This window comes from Anopheles funestus, chromosome 2RL, assembly GCF_943734845.2.
Source record: "Anopheles funestus chromosome 2RL, idAnoFuneDA-416_04, whole genome shotgun sequence".
NCBI classification, from domain to species: domain Eukaryota; kingdom Metazoa; phylum Arthropoda; class Insecta; order Diptera; family Culicidae; genus Anopheles; species Anopheles funestus.
In genome coordinates this window covers 7,876,926-7,903,399 of record NC_064598.1, presented here as the reverse complement: position 1 = coordinate 7,903,399, position 26,474 = coordinate 7,876,926, and the positions used below count along the sequence as shown (strand labels likewise).

The 26,474-nt window shown below is 45.3% G+C and overlaps 4 protein-coding genes across 13 annotated transcripts; 3 read left to right on the top strand and 1 right to left on the bottom strand.

Annotated features, from left to right (window-relative positions):
• The first annotated feature begins 344 nt into the window (after window positions 1-344).
• On the top strand, window positions 345-1,581 carry LOC125764877 (uncharacterized). Its single transcript, XM_049429520.1, has 2 exons — window positions 345-859; window positions 928-1,581. Exons 1-2 carry the CDS (start codon window positions 605-607, stop codon window positions 1,402-1,404), a joined length of 732 nt encoding a protein of 243 aa, XP_049285477.1. The 5' UTR covers window positions 345-604; the 3' UTR covers window positions 1,405-1,581.
• Window positions 1,582-3,551: 1,970 nt separating this feature from the next.
• On the top strand, window positions 3,552-5,361 carry LOC125764874 (ELMO domain-containing protein 2). Of its 2 annotated transcripts, none has more exons than XM_049429518.1 (3): window positions 3,552-3,678; window positions 3,763-4,526; window positions 4,590-5,361. In XM_049429518.1, the coding sequence occupies exons 2-3, from the start codon at window positions 3,981-3,983 to the stop codon at window positions 5,010-5,012; spliced, it is 969 nt and encodes a 322-aa protein (XP_049285475.1). In that variant the 5' UTR covers window positions 3,552-3,678; window positions 3,763-3,980; the 3' UTR covers window positions 5,013-5,361. The 2 variants fall into 2 exon arrangements, with proteins under 2 accessions (XP_049285475.1, XP_049285474.1); XM_049429517.1 differs by having other exon boundaries at window positions 3,739-4,526.
• A 414-nt stretch (window positions 5,362-5,775) lies between these two features.
• On the bottom strand, window positions 5,776-22,325 carry LOC125764873 (protein AF-10). 9 transcript variants are annotated; one of them, XM_049429508.1, is made up of 15 exons: window positions 20,857-22,325; window positions 20,581-20,777; window positions 19,849-20,514; window positions 19,009-19,775; window positions 18,829-18,934; window positions 17,171-17,368; window positions 16,419-16,733; window positions 15,777-16,243; window positions 12,754-14,974; window positions 12,479-12,665; window positions 12,156-12,392; window positions 11,847-12,087; window positions 8,701-9,046; window positions 8,122-8,148; window positions 5,776-8,012 (listed from the first exon to the last, which is right to left on the bottom strand). In XM_049429508.1, the coding sequence occupies exons 1-15, from the start codon at window positions 21,209-21,211 to the stop codon at window positions 7,350-7,352; spliced, it is 6,993 nt and encodes a 2,330-aa protein (XP_049285465.1). In that variant the 5' UTR covers window positions 21,212-22,325; the 3' UTR covers window positions 5,776-7,349. The 9 variants fall into 9 exon arrangements, with proteins under 9 accessions (XP_049285465.1, XP_049285471.1, XP_049285466.1 ...); XM_049429514.1 differs by having other exon boundaries at window positions 12,754-13,402; XM_049429509.1 differs by having other exon boundaries at window positions 15,783-16,243.
• A 410-nt stretch (window positions 22,326-22,735) lies between these two features.
• Window positions 22,736-25,994, top strand: LOC125766195 (secernin-2). Its single transcript, XM_049431922.1, has 2 exons — window positions 22,736-23,003; window positions 23,158-25,994. The coding sequence occupies exon 2, from the start codon at window positions 23,274-23,276 to the stop codon at window positions 24,384-24,386; it is 1,113 nt and encodes a 370-aa protein (XP_049287879.1). The 5' UTR covers window positions 22,736-23,003; window positions 23,158-23,273; the 3' UTR covers window positions 24,387-25,994.
• The last annotated feature ends 480 nt before the right edge of the window (window positions 25,995-26,474 follow it).

The window sequence follows — 26,474 nt, the reverse complement described above, 5'->3', positions numbered from 1 at the left end:
TTACAGTGAAGCAACAATCTAACAAACTGTTATTTGTGTGAAGAATCATCATGATCTTGATATGGCTGATGATCTATACGAAGGTTTGCATGTCAGCTGCAATTCATTTAACGATCGCGGCGATCATTAGAGCGCATGATGTTGTTTTGTACTGCTCACGCAAACTTTACAAATGCAGTTCTCAAATATAAAATCCATTAGTAATTGTGTTGAGCTTTAAAAAAACAAACTTAAATTGCCGTAATTGTTTGTTGATTCAAAACCCGTAGGCTATATCACAGAAGAACATGTTTGCTGTACATGCGTTGATTTAAAACACATGCGCCACCTCCCTTAAACTGTTCAACAGCATTACTATCTATACGAGAGAGCGAAAGATTCATCATCTCGCATCTAATGTCCATAATGGCTTCACTCTCACCTTCTATGGCCACTGACATCACGAACCAGCTGACCCAACAGAGTGCTGCTGTGCCAACTTCACGCTCAAGCGAAACATCTCAGTTACAATCTGGACGTTATCTTTGCCACACGCACCACCGGTAAAGATTATCGCTCGTTACACAACGTTCAACTACCATTCAATCGTCGCAAACTTCAAGATATGGCGTCCAACAAGTCGCGAGATATTGAAATCCTACGTTACGATGATCGCTACCAAGAACAATCGATGGAGGTACTCCGGAAGTCATTTTTTCTGAACGAAATGGTTTGTATCGGAGCGGAGGTAAACCTTACACCCCAGGCACAGAAGGATCTTGAGCAGCTCTGCCTAGATGTAGCCAATGGTGGTGTGTCGATGATCGCGAGACACACACCAACCGACACGATCGTTGGAGTCTCTTTCAATGTGCTGCAGGTTTGTGAGTTGGTTTTAAAGTCAATCCGTATCTTTGGGACATTACAATTCTCCTACATTTCCTGTAGACACCGAGCGGACCGGAAGATTCCAACTACTTCGAGCAGTTCCGTGACACGAAATGTACGACCGACAGCTCACGGTCGTTGATGCAGTACATGATCACGATGGACGCAAAGGTGAACCTGTTCGAGCGGTTTAATGTGCGCTGTTTGCTGGAGATCATGTTCCTTGCCACCTTACCCAGCTACGAGGGGCACGGCGTTGGTACGCGTCTCGTTGAAGAGTCCGTTCGGTTGGCGGAAGAGCTGAAAAGTGGCAAGGCCGTACCAACGGTATCAAGTGAGTGCTCGGGAGCGTCCGATAAGCCGCAGCTAGTGTCGGCCCTGTTTACGTCCCGAATCTCGCAACGTGTCGGTGAAAAGGTTGGCTTTACGGTTATCAATCAGGTACCCCATTCGGAGTTTGTGTACAAGGGAAGAACCTACAGCGATCGGATCGGTTCGGAGCATCCATTTTCAACGCTAGTGGTAAAGCACATATAAAGGAACGATCGTGCAGTGAAAGTGAAAGCGCGGGACGCGGATGGGGATAAGTGCGATCATGTTATTAGCGCGTCTGGAAGTGTTGTTATTGTGGAACCGGTTTGAATGTGTGAATGATTTGCAAGCTTATCAAGGCAAATAAAATCAGTATTGACACTTTGTTTCAAATTGAACAAATTTGAATTTTGGTTTATCTAATAGAAGAAATGGGCGGCCCGGTGGTGCATGTGATAAACGGCGCCAGTCCACACGGCCGGACCGGGTTCAAATCCCATTCGGACCGTCCCCCCGTAGCAAGGACTGACTATCCGGCTACGTGGTAAAATAAGTCTAGTAAGCCAGAAATGGCCGGCGTGACCTGTAAGGTCGTTAAGCCAAGAAGAAGAATAGAAGAAATACATTTACAAAACTAAAATGTGTGAATTAACATTGTTGGTTAGCACGAATCAGCAACAAGCGGGGGTTGGGTTCATATCTCGACTTGTGCGTGAGAATCTTATACAGAGCTGGCAATTTAACAAATGAAGTTACTAACAGCTAATCATGTTGCTTAGAAGACCCTTGTTGATCCCAATAAAACCCAAAACTTTAAGCGGCAAATCATTGCAGAATAACAAGTTTTGAACGACTGATCCAAACACGTGAACAATGATGAGACTTCAAAATGCAACATGAAACGGCGAAATAGTATAAAAATGTATCGCAAAACCATTCTACTAATGACTACTCAACCAGCCCTCACGATCGTTTGCTGCTTTGTTATGCCATTCATGATCGTCTATCGTCACTGATCTCTCAGTGTACTCAGTCGATCTTGATCTGTTAGAAGTTTGATCATTGTTATACATTCATCATAAAACTTTAAAAAACATGGAGTTGACAATTGCATCGTGTGAAATCGAAATTCTGCGCTATGAAGATCTTTGCAGACACAAGTGCGTGAGTCGTTCTTGCTACACGAATCGTTATGCATTGGATCGGAGGCAATGGCGGATGAAGCCCCTTGTAGGTTCTAGGCGGAACAGCTTTTGGGGGCCCCTAACCATACAAAACTGTTGACCGCGAGGAAGAGAGGGGTATAGTTTACTTCAGCTTTGAGGCAAACTTGTTTTGAGCTTTACATGAAATATACGACATTTTGCATCGCTGTCTAATGTTATAAGCTCGCGGCTGCCAGAAATTGTCCCATCAATTGCTTCTACTAAAAATGTTTCCATGTTTTTTTTTAGTGAATGTGTTTTACTTACTCGATTAAACGATAGTTTCATAGCTTTTTGGCACAAAAAACAACAACACTACACACGCACATACACACTTCAATGCGCTTTGGCACAATTCACATTCACATTCACAACACTACACTTGCCTACAATGGCAACATTTTGCACTCAATAAGCTCAATGAGCAATTGACATAACTTTTTTTCACCACAAAACAACCAACACTTCCTTCTTTTCTGTACACGAAGGTTATGATAAAAACAAACACCAAACGTTTATATTTTATGACAAATTGCACAATGAATAATTAGCAAGCCTAATACACGCACTGATTTTAAATTGGCTTACTCCTACACTCGTCCACTCTGGCGTCAGCTTACAGCGTACGCCATGATAATTTGATTTAAGAACGCAAGAACGTACATTGCCTGCGCCGGAAAGCGCAAAATGGACCGACGCCGACGCTGGCAGCCATTTGTATACGTGCAAACAAAAATCTTCACAGTTTAACATCAAATCAACGCACGAAATGATGTACTAAACATTCATTGTATGGAATATGATCCTCGGGAAAAGGATATCACTTTTTGGAATCGAAAAAAACTACTCTTGCAAAATATTTTATGTAAAAAGCAAGGACACACCGCTTCCCACACATTACCAAAAGATGTCCGATCGCTACTGATCGCAATTTCTTCTTATCTGATTATCTCTTCTGCTTTGTTATCACGACACACCCACACAACTTTAATTGGCGAAGCGGCCGCCCGCACATCTCTCTCTCTCTCTCTCTCTCTCTCTCTCTCTCTCTCTCTCTCTCTCTCTCTCGCACACACTTCGCTCCTCCTTTGAGAATCATTTCAACAGTCGATTTGTGTGAAATATTGCATATGAAATATTGCAGTAATCACAACGAAATTTTTCATGCGATTGTCAAGCTTGTTTTGTCAACATAATCATGTCAAAATTGTGCAATGTTTTTCATTTGTTTTCCTCCCATTCCTTTTAGAGAATAAATTCGTAAACATTGCATGGTACGCAACAATCGATTTCGGTAGGTAGAAGTGCTTTTTAAGTCTTATCAAAGATTATCTTTCGAAATATATGATTTCAGCATTTGTTGACGTGTCGTTTACAGCACCCGCTACGTACACCGCACGTCCCGAGCATGCGCTGATGTTCCTCAGCAACCTGTTTGGTCTGTTGTAACTTGGAAAGACGATCCCAATTACCATGGAGAGTAGAAACTAATAGTGGCGATCACGAATGATTGCTAGCAGTCATACCGTTAACAAGGAACCCTCTCGTTCGTTTAAAACAATCGAAAACAAGCTTTAAGCTCGCTTTGTTCCAACAATGCTACCTCCAGCAACCGAACCGAAGATGATATTTCGCGTGTTTAGCTTTATCTACTTCCTGTCGAGACCACTGTTGAAGTGGTTACTGCACCGTTTCACCAATCTTTGCGAGCTGCAACGCATCTGCTACGGTTGTCCGCCGGGTGCCACACGCACGAAGAAGGTACAGTTGTCGCTGGAGCTGTCCCGCCGCTTGCCAATCAAGAAATTGCTTCACATCCTAAACGAGCTGGTCAGCAACGACGTAGACGAAACGTTTTTACGCCGAGAAATACAAACCCGAGCCGTCGGAACGGTGCTGCAGGTGAAGAAGATCAACCCAAAGGTACACATCGATTTTCCACGATCGTTCGGTTCGTGTGCGGAAAGAATATGGGGCTACAAGCGGTTATACTATATGGTGGAGAAATTGCGCGCCACACAGTACGATAGCGAGGAACCGGAACACGAGGCAAAGCTGTTGATGCTGTGGAAGTTGTTGGTGGGAGATGAGATGGTACTTACCGGGCGTATCACCGATCAGTGGCAGCACATTGGATTTCAGGTATGTTTTCCGAATCTTGGCGGGAAATGGAAGATGTTATCCATGCAAGTTCCTTTCTTCCAGGGAGATGATCCTTCGACGGACTTCCGCGGCATGGGTGTGCTCGGGCTAGATAATTTACTTTTTCTTGCACAAAACTACAATGGTACCGCTCGCCATTTACTGTCACACTCGCACCATCCAAAGCACGGATACTTTTTCGCGATCGTTGGTATCAACCTAACGTCGATGGCGTACCACCTGCTAAAGTCCGGATCCGCCCGTACACACTTTTACAACCATCCGCAGCATCATCTGACGGTGGACACGTTCCACCAGTTCTACTGCTATCTGTTTTACGAGTTCGATCGGTACTGGGTCGAGTGTAAACCAAAGAACATAATGGACTTTAACCACATCCAGCGACGGTTTGAGGAAAATATTCTTAAGCTTCTTGCCAACGATGGGTGTTGCTTCAAGATGAACCTTTCGGTGGAGGACGTTTAACGTCGGCGCTGGGTTTCTGTCCTGCCACTTTTCCAGTTTTACTCCCTCCTCTTTCAGTATGGCTTTGCCGGTTTGCCTTTTTGTATCAGGATTAGAATCGTTTTACAATTACTGTTCTTTTTGTGTTCTGCTCCTTAATGCGATTCGCTGTTTGGTGGTAGTTTCCGGATTGTGATACCAAGTGTTTGCGCACAACCCACTAACATACACCCCCCTAATGTTTGATGCAGAAACGTTGAGGTCGTTCTAGAATAATATTATAAGTCACACTAACACACGTACACCGCAAGTGCAATCTAGTGAGAAAATAATGTAAAAGCTTTTTTAGGAATATCTAATATGAAACATATACCTTAAACTGTTTTGGTTTTCTATTTAAAAATAAATTACAGACGATGAAAGAATTTAAACATCTAAAATTATACTCACCGCATATTTGAATGTTTCATCTTTCGTATTACAACCGGTCACTTCCCCCTGCACAAAGTTGAGTTTGTCAAATGTTTATTAAATCGATTACTTTTACATTCCATGTTCCATTCTCAATTGCATTTCTCAGCTAAATCGGTTATTTAAACCGATGCGTACACGTTTCATACTCATTTCACTAGTTTCATCCGGTTATCTAATGTGACCTTTTTTTGCGGGAAGGGAAAAAGCCATCAGTAGCTATTTATTATTGGATTAGTTTTGTATTGTTACGGGGTGGTTTCGTGGGCTGCCCTTAAAACCCCGCCTTCCTCTTCTAATGCTTAAGTATTTAAGAGATTTTTTTTGTTTTTAAATATCGTAGCTTACTTGCAGGTCTCGTAATTTATTTGTGTTCGTTACTTCGCATTAATGCTCTACACATTTGGCCCTCTCTATAGACCGCGAAATAGGCTTCGCAAGTAAGGGGTGAAAAACTCACTTTGTAAATAGACAAAACCTTGGAAGTATAATATAAGAGACGGAACAGAAGGATAAGAACAAGTGATAAAGAAATTTACCACGAGCAGTAATCATAGGAAAGGGTATCTTCCCGGTGAGGTTAAATGGTTCCAAAAACTAAACCACAAGCAAATCGACCCAACGTCATGACAGCAAAGGATCAAAACTTCCCGACTGAGATTAGCAAGTCTTTTAATATGTTTCACTGGTTGTGTGTGTGTGTTTTATGTTTGTTTGTTTTGTTTACTGTTGTACCTTTTCTTTTCTTCTACAGTCTCTCTATTGCATATTGCATATCGTTAATATATGAACTTTATTACGAGCGTTTGCTTTCTCTGTTGTGGAGTACCTGAGTGTTTACTTTCATTATTTCGTCCACTGGCTTCGGAACCTTCAGTTCCTTCACCTTCGGAACGATTCTAACATAACAACCAAAGTATAGCACTCTGGCAGATGTGGGCAGGGGCGTAGAATGAGTTGAAAGCCAAACATTATGGGGACGCATCCAAAATAAAACGACACCCTCGGCTCTGTTTCTAAGTTTTGTTTTAAAATTCGTACAATAATGTGCTTTAAGATACGTGACGACATTGTCTCTAGTCCTTTTTTTTTCTTATTTGGCTTTACCGACCGTCGGATACACGCACTGTACAGGTATGTTGCCAACTATGCTGCATGATCGTTCAATCGCACGACTTCCCAGACAGGCCGGTAAATTTCGACTCCTTACCGATCTGCATGACTTAACACTGTCCGAGATTTTTCTCAGTTAGCGTGCCCATCTTTAACCATTCTGTATAGTTCTATGTACAGCATGTTAAATATTGTAACTCCTTGTAAAACCGATCCTTATCGACTAGATAGAGGGAAAGAGAGTGAGAGAGCAAGCTTCGAAGGTAGCTCCGAAGTAAGTAGAATAGTTTTATCCATTGTCGGTATCATTTTACAGGAAGTGTATAAATATGATACTTTCTCATTAAACGCATTCAAACCCTAACAGCAGATAAGCACCGTCTATTAAGTAGTTAAAAAAAAACAATATCCAATCGTGCGACTTTTAACTCTCATTATCATAATCAACATCATCATCATCGTCATCTGTCTCATCATCGCCATCGTTATCGTACTCATCCTCATCTTCATCATCATCTTCATCGTCCTGATCGTCGCTGCTAGAGCTGCCAACCATCATCGTGCTACGATATTGCGTAAGGGAGGACATTCCGACCGCAGGTCGTCCGGCTCCCAATATAAAATCGATGGAAAAATCTTTGTACTTTTCACCGGCACGACGCCAACACGGACCAGCCTGGGCGGGAACTGTACTGACCGCCGTACCGACACGACGGCATTTGTTCGTCGTCTGTATGAATCGATCGATGAAGCTTACCACCTGTGCGCACCGTCTCAGTGAGCTGGCGGCCGTTGGGAGTGAACCATCCGTTGGTCCACTGCCGGTTGGGATGGTGCTGGTGGTGGAGGCGGTGGTGTAGGGATAGCTGGTCCCCGCCCGGTTGTCGGCCCGTCGTGTGAATTCATCGGTGCGTGATGGTGTGCCATCACGTTGACGTTTGCGGGTGGTATTGGCGGGGACGTCGGCCTGTGCTGCAGATGATTCCCGTGTTGGTGTTGCATATAAGGATGAGGTGCATAGTGATGCTGCTGCTGATGATGATGCAGATGATTGGAACCGGTTCGCGGATGCTGTGACGCTGGTACGTGGCTTGTGGTAGTGATCCTTGCCGAGCTGGTGACCGGTGCCACTACGCGACCCACCGTTACCTGCTGATGGGACGATGGTGGGTTTGATTGTGACATAATACTGCTGTTGTTCGGTAGCGTTTGCTGATGATGGTGGTTCTGTTGCGTATGTCCTTGCGGAGCCTGTTGCGCCGACGCTGCTAGTGGTGGTAGTGGATGAAGATGCGTAGAAGCTTGTGTGGAAGGAAGAGGATGTGGTGGAGCAGGATGTGGAAGAGCAGATGATGGCGGATGTTGCTGGGGGTGGAGTGGGTGATGGTGGTGATGATGCAAATGTTCCTGCTGATGGTGTTCGAGCAAGAGCGGTATCTAGGCGGTTGGAAACAAAATGGCTTTCATTAATGACCAACGACGGTTGGTGCCGGTTAGCTTGGCTTGGTGCGATGCTATTTCAGCTACTTCTAACATGGTTACTAACATCGTCTCGGCGTAATTGGTGTGTTGGCTGTACGTATCATAAGAAAGAATCGGGTTCAAAGAATCGCGTTCCGTCGACAGAGGAAACGTATCATTATTACGTGTCTCGTTGGGTTTGGTTGGTAAAGAAAACACATTTAAAAATGGTGTGATTCAATTATGCGCACGATAGCGTATGACACTTTTTTGATGGTGAAGATGATGATGATGATGTTGGTGGTGAGCGTGAGACATGAAGCATGTGTGCACGGATGAAGAAGATGGTCTATAGTCGGTTGATTCGATTTCTTTTACAAAACAATACACAATCGTAATACGTAATTTTGAACACCAATCACAAACCATACACGCGAATTGCACCGGAAACGAGCCGTATCTTTCGGGGCGGTTTAGCCAATCAGGGAAAAAACATGAATGATCAAAACCCGAATGAATGGTAAGGCGAACAGGTGGCAATGATAAAACACTTCCAATGAAATCATTCCAATTCGAAACGAAACACACATGATACCGACAGATGAATGGTACCGCGACCGAACGATCCGCGGTCGTCCTTGCCAAACGACTATTACTACTCTACCTGGTGTGCAGTGTTGTAGATCGTTTGTTGCTGTTCACGCGCGGCCTGATACGTTCCCGCACCGGTGGAACTGTTGGTCAGGCTGCCAGCCGTTGGGCCATTGCCGGTGGAAATGGTGGCACTGTTACTGTTACTACTGCTGCTGTTCGCGATGGACACGCTACCCGATCCGGATGTTGATCGCATCGTGTTACTACGCACCGTAACGGTAGAAGGGAGCGCTTCGTTAGCTCCTCCACTGCCGGGCGTGCTGTTGGACGAGGCTGATGATGTTGTGGCCGATCCCCGTGAGGTTCCACCAACCCCTGCCGAGGGTGGGTACGGCTGGTTGGAAGGTGAATTACGCCTTCCGAGAGGTGCAAGGAAAAACAAGAACGGGACACAAAGAAAATATTGTAGAACGTGCGCCAACACGGAATGTTGGTGCCGGATGTGTGGAAGTGATCCGTTTTGCCGAGTTTTGCCGATCACTGTGATGGTACGTATGTACAGTAAATACACCAACACACAAAGAAAACCCCAGTGATATTCGTATATGTGTCCCGTGCATGCAAGCATTTGGGAAAGATTACATTAAACTAACAAACTCATAAATCAATAGCCAATTATTTTGCAACACCCCAAAAAAAACCACCAAGCAAAGGAAAAGGTTTCCATAGGTCGTTTTGGGTAATAAAAAAAACACACTATTATTTACAGCAGATGAAACAATGGCTCTAAAGATAGAATAATGATGGTAAAATTCGGTAAATGAAACAACAGAGAACTAAAAGAGTGGTGCAGTCGATGAAGAATCGTGTGGGTGTGTTGTTAAAAATTGTTTATATATTTGTGTGCTTCAAATGCGTCTGGCGCTCCCCGTTATCCAATTAGCAATTTGATTCAAACCTTCGAACGCGAAAGATTCCTGAATATTGTGTTTAACCTTATCCGGTTTGACCTGTTATAGATCGTCCTACATCGGCATGACAAGTCGATTTGTTTAAACGACCGAAAAGCAATCGTTTCGCGCTTCCGGCGATGTTCTGAAGAATTTCATTACATTACTGCTGCTATAGATACTACTCTACATACTTTATCGTCTGACTTTTGTTCAATTTTTTGTTTCACCGATGAAAAAAAAACCATGTGTTGAATAATATTTTCGCTAACCATATCATATCTTCAATTCATTGTTTTACGTTTACATTAAACCACATTTTACTAGCTTTCATGTTTGTTTTTGCACTACGAATTTTACGAAGGGATTGAAATGTGAAACATGTATAAATAAGGCTAGTTATATCAACTGTGTATGATGGGAACTGAAAAAAAACAAACAAAAAGGAACAGCTTGGGATAGTGCAATATATAAAATTAACAAATAAAAGAACTGCTTCTATTTCCGTTGTGTTAAACTATAATTGCCCTTTTTTATATTTACTTAAATCATGGTAAAATAATTACCGAATTAGAATCGTTCTAAGCACACACACACACATACATAAAAATACACGCCACGTGTTGATAGAAATTAATAAATATACACAATTTGAATGTACAAAGTCTTTTCCACTAAACACCTACATATAGCAGTCACAACTAAACACAGTACAGTCATAAGATTCTAGAGCTACCTCCTTCTGGGAAAGGAAGTTGCGTTGTTTGATTGATTGAGCAAATTATTTAATAAATAAACATGTTTCCTTTATGGGTGCAGATTAGGGTGGTGTACTACACACTCCACTTGTTTTGAACCCATCCTCTGTATTAGTGATAAAACCATCGGACGGCAGTTGTTCCGATCTTGGATTACTACTGGCAAAATCCTATCAGACTCACAACAAGCTGAATGAGATCCCTACCACACTGCCTGATTAAGCATCCAGTGTCACCAGATACGAGCCTTCCTAGTAAAGTTCGTAGAGGAATATTCAATGAAAGTCTCCTACTTGAAGTCTTCCGTTTACACTGTGGACCATGTCAAAATAAGAAATAAACACTTAACTAACATGCTGTGGCGTGTGCGGGAGTGCTCGTGTGTGTGTGTGCGTGCTTAAAGGGATACGATACAATCGTACGGAGGGACACAACGAGTCATTACGATTATATTTTGAAAAAATCCTTCTCTGATAGAAAATTCACACCAAATCGCACGCAACCTTAGAATAAATTCTAGTCTGGCGTCAGTTACATATTAAAAGGTTCATGTCGAAATCGAATATTTATCTACTTTTTCTAGTTTAAGCGCCGTTTTAGTTGGCCTATTTATATTATATTTATACGTCCTACAATCGCTACCTCGCTAGCATCCATCAAACAGCAACCAAAGTTACAACAGAGCTGTTTGCAAACGTGCATACGTCCATGAAACGCGTGTTTATTTCTTAACCTGTTGCGAACTGGTGTTAATTTTCCTCTTTTCCCTGCTTGCATTTTTCTTTGCTAAGTGTAATTGCACATCGACAGTGTTTTGTGTTTAGCTCTAGATAAATTTGACGCGTTGTTGCTTTCGATTGCATTCGCACTCAAAAATTTACGTAAATTGTGTTAGGTTTTTCACTGTTAATAATTTGATAATCATTGCATGAAAAAAAACATATAAAGAACGGGAATAAACGAATAGAAATTGAAAAAAAGAAAATACAAAAGAGAAGAAAGAAAAAAATAGAAGAAAGAATAAATAAAAGGAAACACAAATGGTACAAATTTTATGCTAGAAGTGTAGTAGTACTTCCCAGGACCTAAAATTCGTCATATCTTAAGGTGTATACGGGATATATCTTGGGTACAAAGCGTCTGATGGCATGACAGATCTTTTCTTAGCTTACAAGATGGTAGGCAATAGTATGTTTCCCGAAACATTCGTCAGGTTAGAATCTACCAACAAACACACGTACCGAAGATATATCCCAGTGTTTGACCGTTGTTCAATCGATCTCTGTTTAATGTACATTTTCAAATGTTTCTATTTAACATAGGCAAGATTATGATAAGCTCGGAGGGCAATATGGCGTTTGATGACGAGATGTACAATGAAATTGTGAATGTCGTAATTAAATCACAAATAGAAGAAAAACTTAAGGTGCTGGTGCTCTCCGTTCTACGTACGATGCCGCGCGCTTACTTCTAATGTTCCTTTACATCCCGAAACACATGTCGCTTACCTTATCGAAGCACTATTTGTGGCCGAATGGGAGGAGTTGGTGTGCCGAAAATCGATACCATTTTCCTGGGGCAGTCCGCCTGCGTTGCTGCCCGCGCCGGAACCAAAGTGACTGGCGGAACCCTGGCCGGGCGGTTGATTCGGTCCGTGCTGCCCCCGGCTAGATCGGCTCGAGATTGTTGCGGCGTTGGTGATCACGTTTGCATCGATCGGACCATTACCATGAATGTTGTTAAATTGTCCTGTTTAGGTCAAGCATGTTAGATTACTGTTGCATTTTGATCCTTTTTTTGTAATGCAAAACAAATACCTTGAGCTGGGCCGATACCAGCACCACCGACGGATGCTCCTCCACCGCCCGGGCCGGTACCACCCGATCCACCGATAATGCCAACACCGCCGAGGGCGGCCGTCGGGTTGAGCGGTATTGCTAACCGAGCATTTACCGCCAGCAGGTGATCTCTTCGTGCGACCAAATTATTAACGTGCTCTTCCAAGCGGATGTTTTCACTTCGCAGCTGATGAAGACAGGAAAGCAGAGAGGCAACTGCAATGTGGGAAAAAACAAAATAATGTCAGTAAGGTTGTAACAATCTCGTCGTTTCACAAATGTTCGATTCTCATCGTCCGTACTGTCGAAGTGTTGCGCTTGTTCCATAAGAAACTGAGATCCTTGTTCCCATTGCCGCTCCAGCAGCTGTTCCAAGCTTTGCGGAGTGTTTCCATTCGCCGTCGCCGTACCACCGCCCGTTAGCATGGAGCTTAACGAGTTGCCGCCACCACCAACCGGCATTACCGGTTGCGGATTGTTTGTGCGATTCTGAAACAAAACAAAAAAGCACCGTCAGATACGTGAGTTGCTGTACCGATCAATAACTGAACGAAGCGAAAGGTGCATCCGTGCTTACCTTGCCCGGGAACTGTGGTCCCATTAACGATGGTCCGGAATCGATAGGACCGGGTACATACGTATGCGCCTCGATCTCCATGCTCAGCTGGTCAGACATTTTCTGTGCCACGCTGCTGCTCGGATTCAGCTGATTGCCTAGCATATGGGTGGCGGATACGATCGAACCACCGCCGACGGCACTGCTACCACCGTTCTGAAACAATTTACCATCCTTCGCATCGTTTATTGCGCCACCGGCCACTATGGACGCTGGTACAATCGTTGGCCCTGTGCCCGCAGCCGTCGTCACAGCACCCGGTCCAGCATTAGAGGACATCTTACGGTTACGCTTCGTGCCACGACCACTAACGATCGCAGTGCCGGATGGGCCACCACCCGCATCAGATCCGGGAGAACTCGGTGGCGAATCCTTGACTTGTGGGACGGCAATAACGCTACTACTGCTGCCGCTATTGCCGATCATGGAGGCGGTAGATACGGCCGCCAACGGATTCGTTGGTTGCGCTTCGTATGAGAACTTCAAACCTCCTCCTCCTCCACTACCACCTCCCGCACTACCATACAGGGAAGAGGAGGAGGAAGAAGACGCCGTCAATGTTGAGCTCAGGCTGTAGGATGCACCACTGGATACGATCATTTCTGGCGTTCTGGAAGTAGATGGTGATGGCGAAAGTTCAACGATTGTTTGATGATGCGAAGCCCCTCGGTGCTTTTTGTTCGGATGGGTAACCGCTGTTACGATGGTACTGCTGCTACTGTTAGATAGATTATGGTTGTTTCCGGTGCTGTTAGTGTTACTGTTCGAGTTGGTGCCGCTCATGTTGCCGCTATTGCTACTGATGATGGTGGTGTTTTTGCTGTTACTGTTGCCACTAGTGCTACTGCTTGTGGTGGTGATGGTGGAGGTGTTATTATTGCTACTAAGGATACTGCTGTTACTGTTGCTACTATTACTAATACTACTGTTCACACTGTTGTTGCTGTTACTACTGCTGCTGATGTTATTACCGCCGCCCCCGACGGAGGCACCAGTCGTTAGTACACCGTGCGAACCGGAACCACCGCCATGATGATACTGTTGGTGAGGATGCTGATGAAAGTTGTCTGCTGTGCTGTTGCTGCTATTATTGGAGCTCTGGTTAGATTTGCCGGCGCCAGCTGTAGCGCTGCTGCTTGTACTAGAGGCGTGAGAGTAGCCGGAAATGATTCCACTACCACCGCCGTGATACGCATGTGATCCACTATGGCCCGCCATTTCAATGACCGGATGTACACCGGAGGAAGCTCCAGTATCGACCCTGGCGGACGCAACAGCAGTAGTGGAGGAGTTGTTAGAGTGAGTAGAAGAAGAAGAAGTAGAAGACATTGGAGCATTTGAAGCATTAGCAACAGAAGCGGCAGCAGCAACACCGGCAGAAGAAGCGACAGATGAGATGGTGGATGTGGCATTGGAAGCGTTGCTGTTTGCATTTGCACTAGCAGAGTGCTGAGAAGACTGGGCAGCGTGGCCGGTGGAGTAGGGAAGCGAAGCGACTGATCCACCGCCCGAGGAAAGCTTTTCGCCGATCGACGCGGCCTGGACCGTTTGTTGCTGTTGATGCTGCGAATGGTGGTGATGTTGATGATGATGGTGCTGCTGCTGCTGCTGATGGTGGTGATGGTGATGAGAGTGTTGTTGCTGTTGATGATGCTGTGCCAGATGTTGGTGATGATGATGATGGTTATTCTGTGTGGACGAATTCCCCACAACAACCGACGCAGTTGCCGATCCGGTTCCAGCGGCCATGGACAGCACGCTGCCATTATTGCTGGCATTATTGCCGCCCGCCGGTGGTGCATTACTTCCACCCGTAGATGACTGATGATATTGCGATACATGGTGATCGTCGGTGTTGCGATCCACTAGCCCATACGGATATGGCTGACCGCCACTATCGTGCGACGGAGGTCGCGATGGAGATGAATGGTTTCGATTGGTTCCTCTATGGGAGGAAGATTCTACCACGATCGAAGGTGATCCTCGATCTGGTGGTAACTGCGCCTGTTGTGACTGCTGTTGCGATCGCTTCTTAGATGTACGAGTTTTTCCACCACCACTACCACCGCTACTACCACCACCGGCGCTGCCACCACCACCACTGCCGCTACCAGCTCCACTGGTGGTAGTGCCAGTAGTGTTGTTACTACCATTGCCTCCACTGCGCTCTCTCGAGTGTGATCTGCATGTGGAGTATGGAACGGATTGCAGGAAGAAGGAGGAGGTGTTGTGTTATAAAAACAAATTAATGGCCAACACGCACACCGAGACGGCAAAACAACGGAAAGTAACAACAATCACATTCGGACATAAAGGTAGACCAAACATTAGCTGTAGAACATAAACATAATGCGCATTCGGTATCCTGTTGGGCCGGTTGTTCGACAAATGACTTTCCAGCCTTGGGACTAGGACTAAGCATTTTTTTTTTTGGTTGCAAGTACCACAAATTAGTTGACCTCCCTCCGCTGTAGGGTTTAGTATGCAAGTACACCACACTACAGCGCATACCTGTGATCATAACAGATCAAAAGTTTATGCAAAAAGTAACTTGCACCTTTAATTTTTCTTAATGTTTTGAACAACAACATGCAACTTAGCTGTGGAAACGCTCCGATACGCAAACGCTACAAACGGAAAATAAACAACGACGATTACAAGGAAACCTATGCCTTTCTTCAAACGTAAATACACAAAAAGCTTGTACCATCGTAACACGACTTGTGGTTACCTAATTGAGAAACAAATGTATTAAAATTAAACAGCAACAAAGGTACACTACTAAATGTGAAATGAGACATAACAACGACTACAGCAAACTAGTTAGAAGAACGCATCATTTCTGCTCCCATTGATCAATGCGGAAAGATCCGAAAGATGTACGGAAGCCGAAAACATGGTCCCCTAACGTGCATGTGTACGGCCGGATAAATGGCAACGCTAACCAACGATTATGATAGGAAAGTATTAAAAAGTGTCCTCACCCGTACCTGGATCGCCGACCGGTAGAAGATTCTTCTTCCTGCAGGGCCGCTATCCGTGCATTCGTCGTAGGCGGTTGCTTTTCGTAGCTAAACTTTAGTCCACCGCTGCTACTGTTACTGTTATCACCGCCCAACAGCGTCGACGGCGAGGAGGTACGTTGGATCGTACTCATCGGGACGGGTGAAATACTTTGCAGCACGGAACTGCCGCCCGGTGCAGTACCGGCCGGTGACAGCAGATCCGACTGCTGCGATTGACTGTGATGCAGAGAGGTTATAACATTGGCGCCACCGGTTGCCAATCCGGCCGGTGACGATCGCATCGATGGCGATTGCCGTTCGAGATGATGGTGCCCGATCGGTGTGGACGAAGAACCGGCAGCGGATGAGGTGGAAGACGACTGTATAATATTCTGTGCCGTCGTTTGCTGCTGTATCACGGGACTAGAGCGGTTCGTGCTGGCATTCTACGGAAAGAATAGAGATGAAGACAAATGAAACAGATACACATCAGTGAGCAGGCGTTCCACCGTGGACAATCTCCTTTCGAAACAATTCCTTTCGAGCAATGCAATCCTTCCCTTTAACCGAGGTCACACAAATCCCAACCATGGTTCGGGGTTTTGTCATCAAAACACTTACCATCAACTGATCACTCGCCCGGTGTGAAAGCTGTTGGAACAGGTTGCCTCCAGCGTTACTGATGTTACTACTGTTCCCACTGCCAGTGTTGCCGCTGTTGCTGCCCAACTGTCCTGGTGATACAATGTTTGGGGTACTGTTGTTGCTACTGTTGCTGCTGCTAAGACTAGCGCTATGATTAACGTTGCTGCTACTGCTATTACTACTGTTGCTAGCGGGTAGATTAACTCCAGGTACGGTAGCCGTCGACAGTGGTACCGACACCACCAGGCTCGGTGTGTGCGATGATGGCTGCTGAGGCGAGTGAGGCGTTTGCTGCAAAGATTGACCGTTTGGCCGGGAAATAATGGAGCCAAAACCGTAAGAAAAAAAAAATGCAAAGCGTTCCCGCGTGCGTAATCAACTTCGGGTTTGGGACACACTTCGGACGAACGAAATCTTTCTCGTTCCCGGTCGGAGTGGCAAAACTAAACAGATGCACTGTTGCTGTACCGAAAACATAAAACAGGCTGAAATGAAAGTTTTGCCCCCAAGCGATATAAACATGTTTACGGTAGTACCGGCACCAGGTCTTCGGTACCATAGCACAAGGACAGGTATTGCTCGATAATGATTGCTCGCAAGGATACTGTGCGTGGGTTTCGGCGTTTGTGTAGGTGAAAGTGATTGCATGGGTGCGTGTATGTGTGGGATTGCTCGGACGAAAAAGGTTCACCGACAGAAAGGAAGGAATTGGCTCCTGAATTGCTTACCTGTTGATGCTGTTGTTGCTGCTGCTGCTGCTGATGCTTTCCGGTGCTGGATGATGATGATGAGATAATGCTCGATGTGTGCGCCGATTGGATGAGGTTTGGTGCAACATTCTGCAGATTCGTTTCCGGAGCGGACCCGGACGCTGCTGCCGCCGCCGTTGTCGGATGTTGCAGCGAGGAGCTGGTTTCGGTTTTCGCCTGTAAGCAAACGCCAGAGCACAACGTTCCGGTTAGACAGCGTCGCAGCACGTACTCGCCGTCGAAGCGCAGTTTAAGCCAAACACGAACATCGTCGCCACTTTCGCGGCTGCTGCGCTCCTTATGTTTTTTCTTCTTTTCACGTCGTTCTTTCTTGTGGCTTTTGTGTTTGTGGGGCATTTTGTTTTGCACACACGACAGATTTTTGGACAGTTTCCGGTTCAGGAGACCACCGGTTCACGAAAAGAGCAGGATTAGTTTTGTACCAAAACAAAACCAAACGTGTCTCTTGTTGGATCACCGATCAGCGCACATGCTTTTTGTTTCACAAAACTTTCCTACAGCACCTAATCAACCGTACATGTCACAACGAAATTTGTCGTGCGCATGGCGTAGCAACGGCAGGATCCTTACGGAATAAGATGCGTGGCACCACTACGCGAGAAAGCATCGATCGGAATAAGCAAAGCCCGGTTGGCAGCCGGCTGAGTTTTTAATATTACACCCCGTACGAAACACCACCGGATTTCGTATGTGAAGGAATCTTCTTTTTTATAGTCGCCATCAAAACATATTTGTACCCTCACCCCTAAGGGGTACCATCTGAGGCCGCTATAAACGTTACGCTTCCCTGTATGCATAAAGGTACGCTGAGCAAATACAACGTGCACAGAGACGAAGAAGGCTTTCCTTCCCCCTTTTGAATCAAACTTGGAAACAAAAAACCACTGCGGCGCTTGGATTTCATAGGTCCCCTTTTGCAAACAGCTATTCGTTCGTTTCTTTTGTCCTACCTTTCGACCGCTAGTCATGCTCTCGTATTACGTCGTCGTGTTCTTTGCCTTCCGATTATCCTATCAATGCGTGATCGTATGTGCAGAGTGCCTACGTGCGAATAGGCAGCAAACGGTGCGGATACGCGAATAGCAATAATAATAAAATGTGTACACACCGTGTCCTTTGCCCGGACGATTTGCAAAGGATCACGGCTACATCCCTTACCACTACATGCACAGGTAAAGGGATTTTCACCATTCTTTCTTTATTATGCTATTCCAACATGAATCACACACACACAGTCCTTCCGCATCTGGCTTAGTGTGAAGCACGTTGGAAATTACTCAAGGACGAAACAAGCTTCACGCACACATGTGTTTCAAATAATTTAAAAGGTAGCATAAGTCACGATGTAAAAAACCTTTAAAATCCTTCCTTGTACGCTTGTGTAGGTTTCGCACCTGCAAGCGAGCTGATCTTTAGCTCAAGCAAAGAGGGAAAGAGATCGTTGTGAATTTTTGGTCAGTGGTTGTTTTGGTCGCGTATTTCGTCTGGTAACAGTATAATTCCTATCTCTACGTGATACAGCTAAAAGCTGCATGAAGTAAATTTTGAGGAAAACTTCCTCGAAAGATACTCTCGATCTAATCTAAATAGGAGAAGTTTCATATCAGCGCACTCACCTTTTTCACATTTTTCTCATGTCCTACAATCGACGAAGGATCAATATGATCGTTTTTATTCAGCGACAATGGCACTAACGATACTGCGACATCCCTTATCAGGTCACTGAAATGAGAAAATCAGGCATATTATTAGTTCGGGAACTAATGCTTGTGATCATTTACCACTTCAAAGCTTACCGGTTAGACTCCATCTCATTGCTTGCGGCCGTAGAAGTTGGTGTGGAGCGTGCATCGGCCTTTCGTTTCTTACCGCCGCTAGTACTCCCGGTCGTGGATCCGCTGCCGGTGCTGCTACTACCATACGAACCACTAGAGGCACCTCCAGATCCCGTTCCCATTGCTAGTTTGCCGCTTTCGATTACGGACGTGGAACCAGCATTCCCGGTGGAACCAACATGATTGTACACTGATTCCGAATTGACCACGATCGTTTCGGTGAAGTTGCTTGATGTGCTTAGTTTAGCAATTGCTTCCTTTGACATTTGTTCTTTTCCGCCGCCACCGAGATGGTCCAGCGGTGGCTTAATTATTAGCGTGCTTGGAGGTGATAAAGAAGCGGCCCGTCCCGATCCGGCACTAGCGCTGTTAGATAGCGATTGACCCCCTTGACTGTTGCTGCCTTTATCCGACTTATCCGAGTGATGTTTGGTGGAGCTGTTCGGACCACCGCTTCCGGCCGCGTTTCCGCCACCGCCAGCGGTCGACGAGTATCCGCTTTGCGATAGGGATTGCGAGGACGAACTCGAACCAAGCGATCCGATCGTGCCGGAAGACGATCCGGATGCTGCACCCATATCAGCATCTTTCGACTGATTCGAACTTCCACCGACAGAACTGTTACTGGTACTTGTACTATTGTTAAAATTGCCTGCATTGCCTCCACTCGTGCCACTGTTACCACCACTGCTGCTTGATGATTTCGATGACTTGGAGCTTTTGTCGCGCTATAAAATGACAAAAACATGCATGAGAAGAAATGTGGGAATAATAACGAGAAGGATTGTCGCAGATACTTACACTTTTGCTGTATTTATCCTTTTCCTTCGAGGTATTGCTCGAATTACCACTTCCACCAGTTCCACCGGACGAACCGGAACTGCTCTTGCTTGAACTTCCACTACTGCTAACGCTGCCAGTTACGCCAGAACCACTGATTCCGCTGCTACTATTGCTGACGCGTCGATCGTCGATGCTTCCGCTTCCGGACATGCTTGAGATACCTGACGAAGCCGACGAAGCCGTCGAAGATAATGCCGACATCGATGAAGAACTGGACATACCGGGTCCACTACTGGAACCACCTCCACCGGCAGTTTGTATCGAGGACGACGACGAAAGCGATGGGTTAGAGCTGGAACCGCTCGAGCTTTTCGAAGCACTCGAAGACTTTCGCTGCTTGGATGATGACGAAGACGAAGAGGAGGAGGTAGACGATGAACCACCAACGTTCGGTTCACCGGATAGTCGGCTGCTGGATTTAAGCCCACTGCTCGAGCTGCTACCTCCACCTGTACCGCTACCACTGCCGCCCGTTCCGCTCGAACCTGCGGCGCTGGCGCTCGAGTGTGGTTGCGTTGACGGTGGTTCCATTTCTTTCTCCGGCGACGATTGCCCATCGCTTGAGTTAGCTTCGTGGCTGATGGGTTTGTACGGTGGAATCGTTTTAACGTTGCCTCCTTTTTTCTGCAATACAGTGGAAGGAAAATTGATCAGCCTGTTTGATGTTATCGCCAAACCGGCGAAACTTACCAATTTGCTGTAGTGATGCTGACAGTAACCGCAATATTTGACATTGTCCAAATAGTTGCCGGCTTCCTCGCACAGCAAACCCAACTGCTGGGCGCAGGTGACATGAAACTGTTGCTTACAGCCCGATTTGTTACACTGCATGCAGGCTCCTACATTTGCGCGGGATCCTTTACCCACCTCTTGGCAGATGTAACATGCTGTTGGAGGTGAAAAGGAAAATAAATCATTATCAATGTCCATGCCGTTGGAGTATCGTTCCTCCCAGCGTATCCTTACTCTTGTTATATCGCTCCTGCGGGATCAGCTGCAGGATGATCGGTTCCATCGTCGTCACGTTGCCGAAGCGCACCTCGGGAATGTACAGCGCGCAGACAACATGCGCCCATCCCTGGTTATCCGTTCGCTTGAGCGCCCCATCACGCGACGGACACAGTTCGCAACGGACCCGAGCCGAACGCTCCTGACTTTCACACTTCCGACAGTACCAAGGTCCACTCGGTACGGTTACGATTCCGTAGCACGCCTGGTGCACGGCCACAGCACAACTTTGACCATCGCAGTACACTAGCGGATTTTCCGACCAGCCGCGATCGTCTGAACAGACACAACATCCACCGACCATCTCCTTCATTCTGGTCCGTGGATTAGCGTTGATCCTTTTCCCATCCACTGAAATTGTATCAGTGCGCGCTGTTGGTGAGACCACCAGATCTGAACGAAGGTGTGTTTTTTTTACCGATGGATGGATGAATAAAGACTGGATGTACGAAGCCCGGTAAACGACAACACTTTAAATTCGACTGGATTCGCACTCGACACCCACTGTTATTTATCTTACGAGTTTTGTTTTCTTTCTTTTTTTTGCTGTTTCCGTGGATCGTTCTTACTTCACATCACATGTATCATTTTTCGTTTGTTTTATCCCCACTTCGTCCACACCGGATATGCTGGCATCATTAAAACAGGAAACACTTTCTACCGCCATTGCATCCTAAACACTGACTGCGATATTCTTACCGTACGCGCACGCATTGACGCACGCCATCCAGCAACGCCTATATTGTCTTATATTCACCAACTTTTCGACCGTATTCCGGGATGCAACGTGGTAATGCATCATTCGTTTATCATCACGGCGGTAACATTACCACCGATGGGGGTGTTTGTTGCAGCTGCACGCGACTGGTGTTTCGATTTCCATGCTGGACACGAGGTGTAGAACGACGTATGGGTGGGTGATTGTATGTTTTGTGTGCCACTTCTTATGCTTGCACTTCCCACCCGTCTTATTCACCCCCGCTCAAGCACACAAATCGGCGTGGGGGATAAATACATAAACACAGTCGTGCGTACCGTTGCAAGGAAAGCGGACACTTGATTTGTTTGCAACACTTGACCGGAAACTGCAAATTCGGCAAGGGAAAGATTAACACCACTTTGGAGCACCTGCATCCAGACGGATGATCGTTTTTCAGAGAATTTTCTTTCACAAAATCTCTTTCATTCGAGGGGGAAGGGGGGCTTTTGGCGTTTCCAGGGCGACACGTTGTAGAACGCCTAAATGAAGCCGCGAACGCAAATAATGGCCGCGGATTGATGTCTGGCGGGTAGTTGCGATGAAAATAAGCTGCCCAATCGTAGCAAAACGCGTCGGAAAAACACTTTTTGACAACAGCTTCTGTACTGTTGTGCAAAATAACAATCACACAGAATTCTCCATTTTATTTCTTCGCTTGACAATGCTGAACAGTGTTGCCAGCGAGCGAGAAAAAAACGAGCTGTCGAAATTACTTTTTGAAGTGCCTTTGCACTGTGGTCGACGGCATGTAAATTTACTCGTTGAAATTTCCACGAATTGTTCAAAGAAATACCTAGTTCAACATTATTTTGTTTCACAAAAAGTATATGAATTTGTGTTTCGTTTGTTTATTTTTTTCGTTTTCACGAAATAGCAAAACAGTGGAGAAATTCTCTTAATCTAAGCAAATGATAAGAGGCATATTTTTTAACTTTTTACGTAGGAAATGCTATCAATTTATCAAACATGCAACATGAAAATAAAAATTACATTTTACATTCAATTACAAAAACTTTATTTTATTCGCCAACTTGACCGTACAGCCACCCTCAGTGAGCAGTGACAGTTCGGCATGCTGTCAGTCGTTTTTCCGAGAAAAAGAAAGCATCTGCGAGTGAAAATTGCTGATTTGTCCCGGTGTGTGCAATAGATTGTGTCTGTCTGGAAAAACATCCAGAAACTTGTCCTCCGCTCTGTCGTATACAATTTTTATCAGCCGTTTAACCATCGTTGCCTCACTTTGAATTGTTTATTACCGTCGTTGATCCACCGGTGTACCGTACAAAAGTGCATCCCTTACAGGGTAAAAAATCCTTTCCAGTGAAACACCCTTTCAGCATCCGTGGTAAGTCGGAATTTTCCATTCATTCGCTCCTCAATCCCGTATACATTATACGTGGTACACAATGGCAAAATGCTGTTTTAAATGAAACTTCATTCGAGCATTGGTGCAATTTGTAAAACGAAAAACTTTCACTCCTTTATTGATTTGTTGGCAGGGTAGTGAAAGAGAAGGACTTCGAAAACGCACTGCGACGGAGCAGTCTGAACGAGACAGCGTACGGTGACGACACAGAAACACACGCACATATACACCGGCAACAGCGAGAGAAAAATGTCTGGCAACGGTGGCGAAACATTCGTTGTGCTTCCGCCGTGCACGGAATCCGATCGGAAGCAGATCATTTTCGGACGCAACGGTTCGGGATCAACCGAGCACGTTACGGAGGTCGTCTTTCTGCCAGCTACGGATGGAAGTGAAACAATCACTCTTCCAAATGGTTGCACGATCGAGGGAGTACCTAGCTTCGGAGTGATCCTCAATAAACCGGGTGGCAGTTGGGGTGCGGAAAGTGGTTCTAACGAAAAAGCTGTCACGATTGGACTGTCCTATAGTGAGGGATCCGGTGAGGAAGGTAAGGTATCACCGGTGGATCTGGTCCGGCTAGGACTCGAGCGTAGTGATAGTGCGCCCAGTGCCATCGACAAGCTGGTGGCGTTCGTCGAACAACACTGTCCGGAAGATCGAAATGCACTGAAGGCTGCATTGGTAGTATGTGATCCGTCAGCCGTTTGGTTGCTAAACGTAGCCGGCCAGTTTTGGGCGGCAAAGCAGGTACAAGACAGTAGCATAGCGTTAGCCGCAACAGGTCTTACAATCGGAACTGACTTCGATCGTAGTTCGGACGATCTTGCATCGAAAGCGCAGGCGGCGGGTGCGTGGGATGGTGCCGGTGAGTTTAGCTTTAGTGAAGCATTCGGAGGTACTCCGGCCACTGCAGCCGTTCGTTCGTGGCCGGCTAATGAACCGGGAGTGGAGGGAGCATTTGGGTTAAAGCAAATGTTTGAATGCCTTCGTGCGGTAGGTACCGACCCTCCGACCGGTTCGAGCCAGGTGTCAGTGTTGAGTGGGGAAGGTAAGCTGGCTTGTCATTGGTTCACGGCAACACCACAAGTCGGTGAGTCGGTATTTAAACCATTCATATTTACGGCTGGGGCCAAAATTTCACCCTTAACTCGGGTGCCGGACGGTGAAACACACACGCTGCTGCATCGGCTGCATAGCAACCGGAAGTGGGAGCTGGTCGGTAGTTTGCTTAGCTCGCTTGAAGCAACCTGCATGGACGAGGTAAACCGTTTTCTCAGTGAACACTCGGGCGAAGCAAGCCATGAGCTGGACGAACTAATGAAAGACTGCGTCGAGGCGGAGGTGAAGTTCTATCGCTAGAGCGGCTAGAACGTTCCCACTCGTACTCGCACAAATCGGTAAAATGAACACGAAGGGCGAACCGTTACCGTGCTTGTCTCAGTTGTACGAGGTGGATCACTATTGGCTAATGAGCTAATAAGGATAACTATTGACCTAGTGATATGCGAAGATGTACCAAGTAATCTTTATTTCTCAATTTTTCTTACGAAACCTAGTGGAACTGAGACATATGCGGAACGAAACACGCTACCGTATAGAACAGTACTGTACTGCTGCGATATAATAACATTTAACTATAGAAAACCCGGTAAGCCTTACCGTCGTTTCCAGCTCAGTGAAACATAAGGAGACCGTTTTTACATCATGTGATTATTTTTCTTTATTCCTCGTGTGCGCGTTTGATGTGTGTTCTTTATATGTTGGTAGTTTTGTTGATCATTATTTTATACGCTTGTGCTTTTGTCAGATTTTTCCTTTTGTTACAGATCTCAAAGGCTAATTACATTTTCTTATCATAGCATTAAGGATTTCGATTTGCAGATGCATAGCACTCGAACTGGAAATTTCTATTGTTTTTGCCAATTCCTATGCGAACCCCAGAATTGCAACGCAATGATCAGTATTCACATTCCCTCAACTCATTCTCCTTCATAGCATGGGAAAATAGAATTCTTGTACTAAATTCAGGATATCGTTTAAAATCGACAAGCCAAAAGTGTAACGGATGTTGTTAATTTAAGTAAGAAATCAAGATTTCATAAAAATCAAGTATTTATCTTGTCCCGCATGGATTGAGAAGACTTGCAACGTGTGCTACAAAAAAGCTTAATCTTGTGTTGCATTGCAGGTGTGTTGTACGCTAATTTATCCTAAAAGGATGTTATGTGTGAGTGTGTTTGAATGTATGTTTGGCGCAGATAAAGGACAACGATATCAAATCGCATGGCGAAAGCGCGAAACCTGCATTTGGCTTTATTTTGAAATCATAACAGCATAAACATGATGTTCGATCGGTTGCTTTATCCGCAAAGTATGTACGCATTCCGTTAGATAAGTTTGGAAAGCATTCACACACACACACACTCCATTGATTAACACTATGATTTCAGTCAAATAATTAATAATAGACTGCAGCCCAATACCCAGTGTAGCGCTGCTAACGGCACGCCCAACTCAATTCAAAACATTCACTCTCTATTGACTCTTAGTAATGGAAAACGAAAACCTAGTTATTCGCATAATAATATTCATACACTCGTAAAGAAAAACGGCTTGGCACAGTATATGAAACGCGCAAAGCCCGCTAGGAACGTGGAAGACGCTAGAGCCAAACGATTAAGGCAGCGAAAAGTAGTAAGAAAAGCATATGCAAAAAAAAAACAAGGTCAACATTCAATAGAAATCAATACAATAGCGATGCAATCAGGTTTTTTGGCTTGAAAGATTTCAACACGGGACAGAATGATAATGCATAAAACATACATTTATCAATAATATATTCAAGGCGGACTATGATGACCGGATACGCTAATATGTGATCGTGTGAAGCAACAACAAGATCGTCTTCGTAATGAACCAAATAATAATAAAGAAGAACTATGTTTACCAGAATCAAAACGAATGGAATCCAGCATAGTGTTGCGAATCGATGAAATAACTCGCCAAAAGAAAAGTATTTTCGTACAATAGTATCACAATGTTCCTCTTTGTTTCTGCGTGACTGTCAGTACTAGGACGGTTATGGGGAAATTAATCATCTGCGCGCCAAAAAAAACCTAGGGGCACCTGCCGTCCATTTACCAGCACAAACATATCGGCGATCATTTATCATTCAATTCGAGGAGTGCAGATCGTTCGTACGAGAAAGGATCACCATGGCTTGCCTTTATGCCCCAACGGTTGTTTAATCGTTGTGAGATTACCCGAAACTCAACCTCTCTGGTGTTAAAGTATCATAAATTAGTTGCTTTTATTTTAGCCTGCGTGCGAAGAATGATGTCATTTCCAGAAATCCGGATAGTCCTATATGATTCGAGCCCTTCTGACGTGTGCAAGCGTATTTGTTTGTTTTGTTCCTGAGAATGATTTAAGTACGTTTCCTTTCGT